General features: G+C 33.7%; 2 protein-coding genes across 2 annotated transcripts in view; both read left to right on the top strand.

Annotated features, from left to right (window-relative positions):
* Positions 1-13,347, top strand: part of LOC136030933 (uncharacterized) — a 243,472-nt gene that overhangs the window by 163,720 nt on the left and 66,405 nt on the right. The window lies entirely within an intron of this gene.
* LOC136030931 (replication factor C subunit 5-like) overlaps positions 1-13,347 on the top strand; it is a 43,034-nt gene that overhangs the window by 4,551 nt on the left and 25,136 nt on the right. Inside the window, exons 2-3 of the mRNA XM_065710039.1 lie at positions 5,494-5,558; positions 11,366-11,493. Of these exons, the coding sequence (XP_065566111.1) occupies positions 5,494-5,558; positions 11,366-11,493 (193 nt within the window). The remainder of the gene's footprint in view (positions 1-5,493; positions 5,559-11,365; positions 11,494-13,347) is intronic.

The following is a 13,347-nucleotide window of genomic DNA, read 5'->3' as shown; positions in this document are numbered from 1 at the left end:
TCAAATGTTATTAAGTGATGATGCATTTACATGCTCTACTAGGAGATGATCCTGTTTCAGCATTTGAGTCAAACTTGTAGCAGTATTTTGCAAATTGGGTTTTATCAGGACACAAAGGTCCACAACGTTGATGGTTTCAGTATATTGGAGAAAATGACAACTCTAATGAAGCTACATGCTTTGAAAGACTTTTTTAAGGCATTACATAGGCAGTGAGTTATTTACTGAAACTTTCATTCGCCTAACTCAAAAGTTCATCCAAGACTCATCTCTTTAATGTCTAGACATAGATCTAGGCTATACTCTAGTGTGCAAATTTTGTTGCTTTGCATTTTTTTTTTTTACTTATTTCTCAGTAACAGGTGTTCATGATGCCAAACAATACCAATAAAGAACTAGAGCTAAGAGCTCATATGGCACTTGTGACGAGGCCAGACGAGCCAAGAGCTCATATGGTATGAGCTCTAGCAAAATTCTAAGAATCAGTAGATTGATTTAAAAGGAAAATTGGACGCTTAATGCTGGTAAGGATTTAAAATAAGAGCTCTGAGTCACAAGGTCCTTCGAAATATCAAAATTCATTAAGATCCGATCACCCACTCGTAAGTTACAAATACCTCATTTTTTCTACTTTTTCCTCTCCCTTCAGCCCCCAGATGGTCTAACCAGGGAAAACGACTGTATCAAGTCAATTTGTGCAGCTCCCTGACACGCCTACCAATTTCCATTGTCCTAGCATGTCCAGAAGCACCAAACTCGCCAAAGCACTGAACCCCACACCCTAACTCCCCCAAAGAGAATGGATCCAGTACAATTACGTCAATCACGTATCTACAACATTTGCTTATTCTACCCACCAAGTTTCATCTCTATTTCTCTACTTTAAGCGTTTTCCATCAGGTTTCCCCCTCCAACTCCCCCCAATGTCAACAGATCTGGTCGGGATTGCAAAAAAAGAGCTTAGAGACATGAGTTCCTTCTAAATATCAAATTTCATTAAGATCCAGTCACCCATTCTTAAGCTAAAAATTCCTCAATTTTTTTAATTTTTCCAAGTCAACACCCCCCAGCTCCTCCAAAGTGAACAGATCCGTTCCAATTATATAAATCACGTATCTATAACTTGTGCTTATTCTTCCCATCAAATTTCACCCTATCTCTTCACTCTAAGCGTTTCCCAAGATTTCTGTTTCCTCCCTCCAACCCCCTATGTCCCCAGATCCAATTCAAATTGAAATGAAGCATCTGAGACATAAGATTCTTCTATATATCAAGTTTCATTAAGATCTGATCACCCATTCGTAAGATACCTCAATTTTCACGTTTTCCAAGAATTTCGGTATCCCCCTCCAACTCCCCCCAATGTCACTGGATCTGGTTGTAATTGAAAATTAGAGTTTTTTGCACAAGATCCTTCTAGATATCAAATTTCATTAAGATTTGATCACCCATTTGCAAGTTACAAATACCTCATTTTTTAATTTTGTCCGAATTATCCCCCCCCCTCCCAACTCCACCAAAGAGAGCGGATCTGGTCCTGTTATTTCAGTCATGTATCTTGGACTTGTGTTTATTCTTCCACCAAGTTTCATCCTGATCTCTCTGTTTTAAGCATTTTCCAAGATTTCCTATCCCCCCCCCCCCATTGACACTGGATTCAGTCGGGATTTAAAATAAGATATCTAAGGTACGAGTTGCTTCTAAATATAAAATTTCATTAAGATGTAATCACTCCTTCATAAGTTAAAAATACCTCATTTTTTTTATTTTTCAGAATTAACCCTAGCCCCCCCCCCCCACCAACTCCCCCATAGAGAGCAGTTCTGGTCCGGTTATGTCAGTCACGTATCTTAGACTTGTTTTTATTCTTCCCATCCTGTTTCATACTGATCTCTCTGCTTGAAGTATTTTCTAAGATTAAGAAAATATGAAGAATAAGTATTTTCTTGTTTTAAATCTGGCTGAGATTTAAAAAAAGAAATCTGAGTTACGAGGTCCTTCTAAATATGAGGTTTCATGAAGATCCGATCACTCCTTCGTAAGTTAAAAATATGTAATTTTTTCTAATTTTTCAGAATTAACCCTCCCCCCAAATGGAGTGGATCCATTCCAATTATATCAATAACCTATCTAAGACTTCTGCTTATTTTTACCACCAAGTTGCATCCCGATAACTCCACTCTAAGCGTTTTCCATGATTTCAGGTTCCCTCCCAAACTCCCCCCAATGTCACCAGATCCAATCGGGATTTAAAATAAGAGCTTTGAGACACGGTATCCTTCTAAATATCAAATTTCATTGAGATCCGATCACCTGTTCGTAAGTTAAAAATACCTGATTTTTATAATTTTTCAGAATTAACCCCTCCCCCTCCCAATTACCCTAAAGAGAGCGGATCCATTCCAGTTATGTCAATCATGTATCTAGGACTTGTGCTTATTTTTCCCACCAAGTTTCATATCAATCCCTCCACTCTATAAGTGTTTTCCAAGATTTTAGGTTTCCCCTCCCAACTCCCTCCAATGTCACCAATGTCATTTAAAATAAAAGCTCTGAGACACGTTATCCTTCCAAACATCAAATTTCATTAAAATGTGATCAACCATTCCCAAGTTAAAAATACTTCATTTTTTCTATTTTTTCTGAATTAACCGCCCCCCCCCCACTCCCCTCCAGATAGTCAAATCGGGGAAATGACTGTTTCTAATTTAATCTGGTCCGGTCCCTGATACGCCTGCTAAGTTTCATCGTCCTAGCTTACCTGGAAGTGCCTAAAGTAGCAAAACCGGGACCAACAGACTAACAGACAGACCTACAGAATTTGCGATTGCTATAGGTCACTTGGTTAATACCAAGTGCCATAAAAACAGCTTTGTTTATAGCCTTGAGATGTATCAAGGCATTAGGAGAAGGGGTTGAGACATTTAAACCGGAAGTAATTTTGAATACCCAATAAAAATAAATTTCTTGAAAAATGATGAAGTGAGAATTTTGTTATTATGGTGTTTGTAAAGTTTATCTCCTAATCTGACACACAGACTTAAAACGAAAGCATAGATAAAGAATTTTTTTTTCATTACAATCAGAAAGTTTATATTCGGTTTATTTTCAAAGCTGCATGAATATAAATGGATCCTAGTCCCTTCCTCTAATGCTTGGATATAGACCTAATTCTGATTTATAAATCCAAATGTGGACTGGTTTGCATTATTTTTCGTATTTGTTTCTTGTTAATAGTTGATTCATAATGCCGGATAATATAAACTAAAAAATACAACAAAAATAAAACCAGGAAATCATGGAATGCAGTTAAACTGGAAGCAAGCCTAACTGCAATTGTTGTAGTAGCAATTTGGCTATTTCAAAAGAGCATTGCATGTGGAATTGAATGTTTTTCTTTTTCTGCTATCTGAGTTATGTGTTCTATCAGATTATTACCTTCATCAGTTGGCATTATGATCCAACTGTTACAGGGATTATTTACTCCTGCCCCCTCAAGATACTGAAAATAACCTTTTGTGGTGTTTTCATTAAGAAATGCCATTTTTGGATGTTTTTTAGTGAAGAAATTAAATAAAACAACAAAATTGCCACCTCCCACGTTTTGAAAATACTTTTTGCTGCTACTTCCAAATATTAATGAATTGACACCATTGGACTGCTGATAAAAATAAGTGTTCAGCTTAGGTCTAAATTAAGGTATTATTAGGAGGGATGGGAGATAAATAATCTGAAATTGCGTATAAAAATTATTTAGAGAAGGTTTCTCTTATAGGAATGAAGTAAGAATTTTGTTGTATCTGTCGCTAGTTTAGCAACAGGTAGATAGACTTGGGTAGTCAACTCTAGGTAGTCTTGGGACAAGATCAATTATATCGTTAATAAAACACAATTTCAGTTTGGCTACAGCTTCAAAAAAGTTTCAAACAAAGGATAATAAGATGGAGGGAAGAATTATAACTGAACCCCCGAATGTCCAAATGTTTTTACTGTATGTGATAGAGTTAAATGGCAGAATGTATTTATATTTCTGTTATTGGAAATCAATTCTTTCAGAGAAGTTTCAAGCATGTAGAAAATCTGTAAAGCTTTTACAGGATTGTCAAGCATATACTAAAGGCCCTAGTCTTAGACAAGCTGTGTTTTGATGACAAAATGAGCTGACCACAGCTATCGACAAGAAAGTGCTGGCCAGGCGTACAAAAGGGTACAATAGAAAATTAGCAGGCTATTTGACAGATTTTAAATTTGTTGGCAGATTTTGTCTGAAAATACCATTTGTCCCTCCTCACCACTTATGGAAAGGGTTATCTTTCTCTGGTTAGAGAAAAAAAGGAAGCAAGGACCTCTCAGTACAAGCTTGACTCTCAGCCGGACATGCTGCTTTTGAAGTTGTATTTAGTATGTAAAAAAAAACAAAAAAAAACTGAACCTGTTAGCCCATCAGAACCAATTGTAATTGATACAACTTGTATTTTTAATAACGTTATAAAAAGTTAATAAAGTTATTAAGGCTGAGAGCTGGACAAAGCTGGTTCTTACGGAACCGTCTAAAGAACCGAGATGTTTGACCCTCTTAAATCGTTGAGCCTATGGTTACACATAAAAGTACAGCTGTTTCGATCTTTTGACCACATTTACTCTTCCATCTGTGGGTAGCACCAAACAGTAAAAAATAAAGATAACTTTTTCCCTGACTTTCTCATTCCTAACCACTTATTTCCTGAAAGTAAGTACATTATTACTAACGAATGTGCCAGCATTAGGAAAGCGCAATATATAGTTTTGGAATAAATTTGAATCAATTAGCTTTCTCTGGATTTTCATTCAATAGCTTCTCTGCATTCCTTGGGATAAAATTGTCGTTCTACACCACAAAATGGCAGAAAATGCTTTTTGTTTCAGCTCAATCTTTTCTTGTCATTCAAAAGTCAGTGAAACATTCTTTATTTTTCTGAAGAGGCTTTTTCTTATATTTTAGAACCATTGGTTTGATATTATCACGTTTGAGGGAAAATACACAAAAATACTTTTGCTCAATGAGAAGCGGTCAAAACACAAATTGTGCTGCTAAAGTGCTGGCAATTGTGCTGCTAAAGTGCTGGCAGTTTTTAGAATTTTGTTGAGTTTATTACTAGCGTTTTGGAACATTTTGCATACCTGGTTCTTGCCTAAGACAAAATAGTAAAAAAATATTCTGTGAGTTTTGACTGGGAAGGCAGGCTATTTGAAAATTGACTGTGTAAGATTAGTACTTGTGTCTCAGTTATGAGTTTGCAAGTTCTTCAAAGATACTATTTATAACATTAGGTTCTTTTTTTACAAAGTAAAGAAAACAGAGAAATATGTAGGTTGTTTTTGTTGAAATATAGAACCAAACGAAATTAGTGCTATTTAAATCTTGTAAAGATTAGTAAATGTAACTTGTAAATTAGTAAACTTGTAAATTAGTAAAGTCTCATTGTGACTGGGTCTTAATCTGATTATTTTCAGGGTGGAGAAATACCGTCCTAGTCGCTTGGAAGATCTAATATCTCATGAAGATATTGTCAAAACAAGTAAGGTTTATTTTATTGTTATATTCATTTATTTTTGGTACTGTCTAAAGGAGTAAACAAGTTTGTGTAAAATATATTTTCTGATACAAATATAACCTCGTGTGTATCTTTGATTAATTTGAATGCAGATGATTTGTTCAGAACAGAGAATCAAATTTGTTTATCTAAGAAAAAGAAAAGAAAATCCAAAAATTTACATTATATTTTTAAACATTAAACTAAGTGGTTTGATCTTAAACCCATTTATTAAACCAATTATCGAAGTTTCTTATTTCTGTCCATTTTCTGTGAAAATCATTTTTTTTTCGAGCGTAAGCTAACATATTTTCAGTAGAGTAATGCAATAAACTCAGACAATTTACCTATGTTATATTTTCTGAAATATGTAGAAGCTGTTGGACTTTTTTGTTTTAGGGTAAAACTTTTTCGTTTTCAACCATAAGTTTTCTTTTTTTTTTTTTTTTTTTTTTTTTTTTTTTTTTTTTTTTTTTTTTTTTTTTTTTTAATAAGATTTTAATGCGATTTTGGATAAGAGTTTCTTTAACATTTTAAAGCACTCAGAGTGTTTCTGGTTTCAAGACTGTTTGACTATTAAATTCACTATGTATTATATGACTATTGAAAAATAGCAGCCCAATTTGGGAAAAAAAATTTCATGAAATTTGCTGGACCTACCCTCACCCAAAATTCAAATATTTTTGCGATATACCTTTCATTGATTACATTTTTCACACAAGAAGTGAAAAGAAACCATTTATAAACTCTGCAAACCTTCCATTTTAATAAAATTATAATCTAAAAATAACTTAACTTTAAAATAATATATTAAAACTTAAAAAAATATAACTTCAGAACAATAACATTTTAGTTTCAAAAGTTTTGAAAGGCAATCAGTAAACAAAACATATATAACTACCAACATAAAATATTTATTTATTTCTAAAATGCTTTGAGAAATGCACTAGTAAAGGCTAAGCATAAAGTGTGGGGCATTTTATATGGTTCTAGGCGTTCCCCCACCCCCCTGGAGAAAATATCTCCCCGCGTAAAATACCCCCTCCCGCAGAAAATACCCCCTCCCGCAGAAAATACCCCCCTCCCACGGAAAATACCCTTCTCCCGGAAAAACCCCATGGAAAATACCCCCTCCCCCCAGAGGAAAATACCCCCTCCCCCCAGAGGAAAATACCCCGTGGAAAATAAGGCTTTCCAAATTTCAGAATTTTATTTGAGTTTTTTTTCCCGTAGGGAGAAGGAATTTTGGTGCTTATGTAATATACGCCACACACTTAAGTTTACGCTGCGTACAGCTCGAGAACAAACCGGTTTCTTCACTGGTTTCTTTCAGCTTAGGGCGAGACAAGACAAAGACAAGTGACAGAATAGATGAGAAATATATAATTTGGGCTGTATATTTGCACATAAGGGGGAGGGCGTATGGTATTTGGACAGTTGGAAGTCAGAAAACCATTCTTACTTAATAATATGCAGAATAACTGTACCTGACATATTTTGAATGCAGAACCGCTATACTTTATCCCCCCCCCCCTAATGTGCAAATGTATAGCCCAAATTTGTTTCTAAAGTAATGAAGAAACCGGTTGGTTCTTGAGTTTTACACATTGTAAACTTAGTGAGTGGCGTATAATACATAAGGCCGGAATATTTCATGGAGAGAGAGGAATTTTTCATGGAGAGAAATTATTACGTATATGAAAGGAGTTGTCCCTTCCACAAAACATTGCTCTTTATGCTAAATTTTTGACTTTTTCTCCTTATTTTTTAAGAAATATTCCTGAAACACAATGGCCATTTAATTAGAACAATAAGATTTGTTGTCTCCTCCCTACTTTGATCAATCCGAAGACTCCTCTCTTTGAACGACTGGACAATTCCTCGATTTAGACATGAAAGTTATAGTATTTTATTCAATACGACGCTTTTTAAAAGCTTTATATAATACAGTGGTTCATAATGGAAGTTTTTATAGCATCCTACAAAAATAAAACAGCACCTCCAATATTTTTCACAAATCCTGCCATATTTCAAAGCACGAAAATTGTTGTGGGTTGCAATACTAAAATTTGTCGAAATAAATCATAGAAACATATAAAACTCTAGTATAGTTAATAGATATTACTTGAATTTTTTAAGATTAATATTTGAATGACGGTGATTGAATATTTGAAATGAAGACCCATGCCGAGACGACGAATAGTTATGCCATCTTTGAAAATAAGCCATTATACATATATTTCCATGTATCAGAACGAACGTTTTAGGTTTGGTAAAAAGTGCCCTCTGTGCACTGTTTTTTTCACGGTGCTTTATAGAGAAGGGTTTAGCTTTAGAAACTTAGGAGTGGGCTCATTCGCTTAGAAATTAAAAGGTTTTTGGCCTTTTGAGGGTCAACAGTGATTGCAGGGTAAACAACCCCCTCCCTGGCCTTTTTGCTTTAAAAATGTTTGAACATATTAAGAAAATTAAGTCAGAATGTACTTAAAAATATAAAAAAAATTAGAAGCAAAGTAACGTCTTGGAATATACTAAAAAAAAAAATTCCATGAAAAATTTAATTTTCTTGTTACAAGGAAAGAAATTATTAAAGACTAAATATCAAAGCTGTGAAGATTTTATCTTGTACTATGTACTAAAACTAAAAAAATATCCCTGTTACTTGGAAAAATTGAAGTTATCTGCTGCCAGATAAAGTGAATTTTTTAAGACTAAAAATGAGAGTGTGAGACAGTCATGAGAATTGGCATTGGCAATTAGTATGTCAAGGCAATTTATGTTGTCTTAAATAGTGTTCAGATGCATATCTGATTGTACTAGCATGACTAGACAATTGGCTAGTCACATGCCAGTGTCCTGATCACATGGGAAATTCAGGCTAGTGCTTAGCTGCAACAAATTGCTGCTAAGCAATCTACTTGCAATTTTTATGTCATGGCAATTTATGTTGTCTTAAATAGTGTTCAGATGCATATCTGATTGTACTAGCATGACTAAACAGTTGGCTAGTCACATGCCAGTGTCCTGATCACATGTGAAATTTAGTGCCAGTGCTTAGCTGCAGCAAGTTGCTGCTAGGTAATCCACTTTTGCAGTTTAGAACCGTTGGTTCAGGGTTTCAAAATCTGCTAATCAGGGAGTCTCTATTGCACTGTATTCATTTTCTGGTCTTAAGGGTGGTGTTCACATGTATGTCTGAAAAAACTTTCATGCTTTAGCCACTGCATGGCCAGACGTGCGTGCCTAAGCATGGAATTCTTGCTGGACTTGTGTGTAAATGCTGCTTTAGGAAAAATTGAAAATTTTAAAGACTGAAAATGGAAACTCAGGACGGCTATGACATAAATGTTGTCTTAGAATAGCTATGATTCGTCACAACAGAAGCGTTGTCTAAGGATAGTTTATTTTTAAAAATTTTTAATTTGCATGATAGCAAGAGATAAAAAGTTATCCAGCAGAATATATTGTTGTTTAGTTTTCAGTACATTTTCAAATAAAATATTCATCAGCTTTGCAAATTGTCTGTATTGAAACACTTGTGGTATATCTCGCATAAACTCAGATAAAGAAATTCCCGTATAACTGAACTTATCTAGTCATAATAAGTTGTATTTCACAAATATCAAAATGAATTTCAAAACCAACGCACTTGCCAAATGAAAATAGATATAGTAGTAGAAAATTAGGGGAAGAGAACAGAAGGATACCTTCCTAGAAAATTGCGACCTAATATTGTGTTTTTGTGTCTTCCCTAAAAAGAACTATTCTTTTCTTAAGTGTCAGACCTTCGTGTATCTAACAAAGTCGATAAATATGAAAGGCCTTTTTTGGTAATTTCCTAAAAATAAATATTCTTAGTTTAGATAGCATACTTTGTCATTTTCTTTCTGGTTCCCCTTGAATACATGTATATTCAATTGAGTTTAGTAAAGAATTTAGTAAAGAGTTTAGTAATTGAATAAAACTGACTTTTGTTGAGGAATTCGGAGAGTGTGGTACATCCTAATTTACTTGTACTGGTCCTTATGAGTGTTGAATTGTTGACTTATGTTTTTAAAATTGTGATAAATTGGTTATAGTATAGAATTAGCCTGAAATCGTCATTTGTCTGTTCTGGACTGTATATTTGTCTCTATAAAATTGTCATACAGTTATTGTAAATAGAGTTGTTATGGGTTAGAACTATTATTTGTCTATCCTGGAGCATTTCTGTATCTTTATATCTCTCTCTTGCTGTCCATAAAGAGCTAAAAAGCGCCAAAAATAGAATCTTTCTAATCTCATATCATTATTATCTATTTTTCTTGGGGGGAAATCTTCGGACAACTCTAGGGGGAGGGGGACTCTTACTATGTAAATGACCTGTAGATTTACAAGTAGTGTGATAGTTATTCGGTGCTTTTCTAACTCTCTAAGGGGCTTTCCTTGTTTCGAAAAATTTAGGAAAAATGTAATTTGATACTTTTGCCTAGGCATCGTTAGCAATCTAAGGTATAACTAGCTTTATCGACGAGACAAATAATGAAGACTTTGTCCTTAGCTTTTGTTTGTAAATACAACATATCCAATTACTTTCAAGTCCACTTCTTCTGTACATTTATAAATAGTTAAAGGGATGTATGTGTAAACTTTCTTGGATTGGTTTCAGGCATGCTTTTAGCGTACTATTAGGGTTATCAAGACCGACGCAAAGATCTGTACATGCTTCTGTTTTTTTCTTCTTTTTGTTTTTTTTTACTGTGAGCCGACTTATGGATTCTAAGGATTCCATTCATATTTTTGGGAGAGTGGTTTTGAGATCTCCATTTGAAATTTCTTACTCGAAAGTAGCATAAATTGGGATGTAATCTTCATCTTTTGAAGCTATTGATCGACCTCATCTCACTAAAGCAATTTTTAATCTGGATCATTGGTCATGTACATGTTTGAATTACAAGTGTTTTGCAGTCTATGGGTAATTTAGGCTAGGAAGCAAAGCAGAAGATTAATCCGTCTTCCAAGGTCTTGAATGCTACAAAATAATACCAGGAACCACTCATTGTAGCACCTGAGGTCCGCACAGCGACGCACAGTCTTCCCTCACCGCAAACGTTTCGTTTTTATTCGAACGAAAAAATTCTTTCGTTCTGTTAGCTTAATATTTTTCTCGGGTCTTAAATGCGGAGCTATTTGTCTCTCCAAAAATACCACTTATTTCTCGCTCTAGATTTGTTGTTCAGCATTACCCCGGTTTTAAAAATGCAGAGATATTACTTCCTGATAAGGAATAGCGTGATTAGCTTGAGAAAACACGTCACAAAAATTCATCAATAGAATTAAAGCACACTTTTTAATACGAAAGTAGTCTCTAGTTTTCTCTTCGGTAATTTGCATCTAAACAAAGTAATATAGACTAAAGCAGTCTCACTTTTTCTCTTTGATTAAGTTAAACAATATGAAATTGTTCGACTAAATATATAGACTAAAGTAATTTTTCTTTTTCTATTCGGCTAAGTTGAATATAGACTTATAGGTAGCTACGTATAGCGACCCAAGTAATATAGACTAAAGTAATCTCTTTTTTCTCTTTGGTTTAGTTATTTGTAAACTTATATATAGACTGAATACAGACTGCACATATAGACTGAATATATAGACTAAAGGAATCTCTCTTTCTCTTCGGCTTCACTTTTTATTACCTCTCATGGAATGAACTCACAATTTCATATCTCCTTCTATTTTTCTTATTTACTGTTACTCTATTTCTATTTCCATTAATTACTGTTATTATATTTTGCATGATTTTTTTTTAGTCAGGAAGTTTATTGCTGAAGGGAGGCTTCCTCATTTGCTATTGTATGGGCCACCAGGCACTGGAAAAACAAGTACAATACTAGCATGTGCTAAAGAGCTATACTCACCTTCAGAAATGCAGTCAATGGTAAGGCTTCACCACTGTAAAGCAATTGTATTTATTAGCATCTTATATAGATAAATATCAGTTCTGTACGCGTTCTCTTCCTTAAGAAGTCTATATATTATAATTTCTATGGCCGTTATCCTGTGTATTGACAAATATTCAATCCAATAGAGATGTTTAACGATTATGTTCAAAATGAGGCCTAGGTGTAATAGATCTATAACAGTTTTATATAGAAATATCTATATAATTACTATATCTTATCTATATTAGTTACTATAGTAGGAAAACAGTCTTCCTTTCTCCTTCTGTCTTTCTTTTTTATATATATATATATATATATATATATACATATATATATATATATATATATATATATATACATATATATATATATATATATATATATATATATATATATATATATATATATATATATATATATATATATATATATATATATATATATATATTCTTTATTATTTAATATTGAATATTTTTTATAGTTTATATTTTTTTGTTCGGTTATGTGTTTGTTTCTGTGTCTGTGCTGTTGCATTGGTGATTTCTTTTTTCACTATAAATAGTTCTATAAAACCTCTATTCCATGTTTATTGTGTATAAAATAGTTTTACATCATATGTTACCATTAGGTCAAATAAGCCCAAGCCCTTCACCTTGTTATCTGGGTATTACTTGGGGTTCAGATTTGAGAAGCACGCGTCTACGCACCTGTGATCAGATTGTTAACATCCGTGCAGGTTAGAGTAACTTATTTTTTTGAAGTATATTTCGACAGACTAAGTCGTACTGGATAAGCTGTATTTGTCTGTTAGTTTACCACGTTTTGTGTGTGTGTGTGTGTGTGTGTGTGTGTGTTTGTTCCTTCTGAGGGTTTAAATGAGTACAAAGGATGAGCAGAGAGTGAGAGAGGTATTTTGCAAGTATTTTAAATTCTTTATGGGCTATCTCTTTATATTAAAGTACGACCCTGCTAAATTGGTTTGGTATACCCACGCCTCAAATGTTACTAAGTGCCAAGAAGATGTTGCCTCTGAGAAAGTCTTCGAATCTCTGTCCGAGTCTCTACAGATGGACTTCGTTATCGAGAATAGATGTTGTCTACTTTTTTGTGAATTTGATCCTTTCAGTATATATGCATGTACTTCCACCTTTTCTTTCGTTTGGTTTTCATCTTTCTTTTTCTTTTGTATGGTGGGCCAAAATAAATTACTATTTATATTAGTATGCGATATATAGTAACCCTCTAAAAGACTAAAATCCATAAAAATAATAACTACTAGTATTAATAATAATAATAAAAATAACTGTAAAATAAATCCATAATTCACTGTAGAATTTGATTCAATTCCGTATAAATTCTCGTTTAGAACAATTATATGTATGATAATTCTACAAAAATATTGTACAGATAAATTCGCAATTCTTATTTAGATAAAATAATTAATACAAGCACATTAAAATCCATAAATTTAAGAAATCACTAAAAACTAAAAGTGTTTTACATTTATCGCATTTCTGTGCCGCTCGCGCTTCGAACGCTTAAGATGAGGATGAAATGTTCTGTATAGGAGGGGAGGGGATGAAAATTTGGCAAAGGCCATTTTTAGTCACTACTTGAGGGGAAAGGGATTTAAACCAGTTTCAAAAACCTCCCCTTCTTGGCATGTTCATTTTGTGTGTTTAATTTTTCTATCATCTTTTGATTTGAAGACAAGATTCATAACGAAAATGCAGCAAGTTCTAATTTAATTTCCTTTTTTCTGCTTGCGTGGGGCATTTATTGCCTACGGATTGTTCTGGATTGCTACGGATTGACGACCGTGTTTCAAACAGTAGGCTGTACGAAAAGTT

Source organism: Artemia franciscana, chromosome 9 (assembly GCF_032884065.1).
Source record: "Artemia franciscana chromosome 9, ASM3288406v1, whole genome shotgun sequence".
In the NCBI taxonomy this organism is placed as follows: Eukaryota; Metazoa; Arthropoda; class Branchiopoda; order Anostraca; family Artemiidae; genus Artemia; species Artemia franciscana.
The sequence above is the reverse complement of the archived record's forward strand: the minus strand, read 5'-3'. Positions and strand labels throughout refer to the sequence as shown.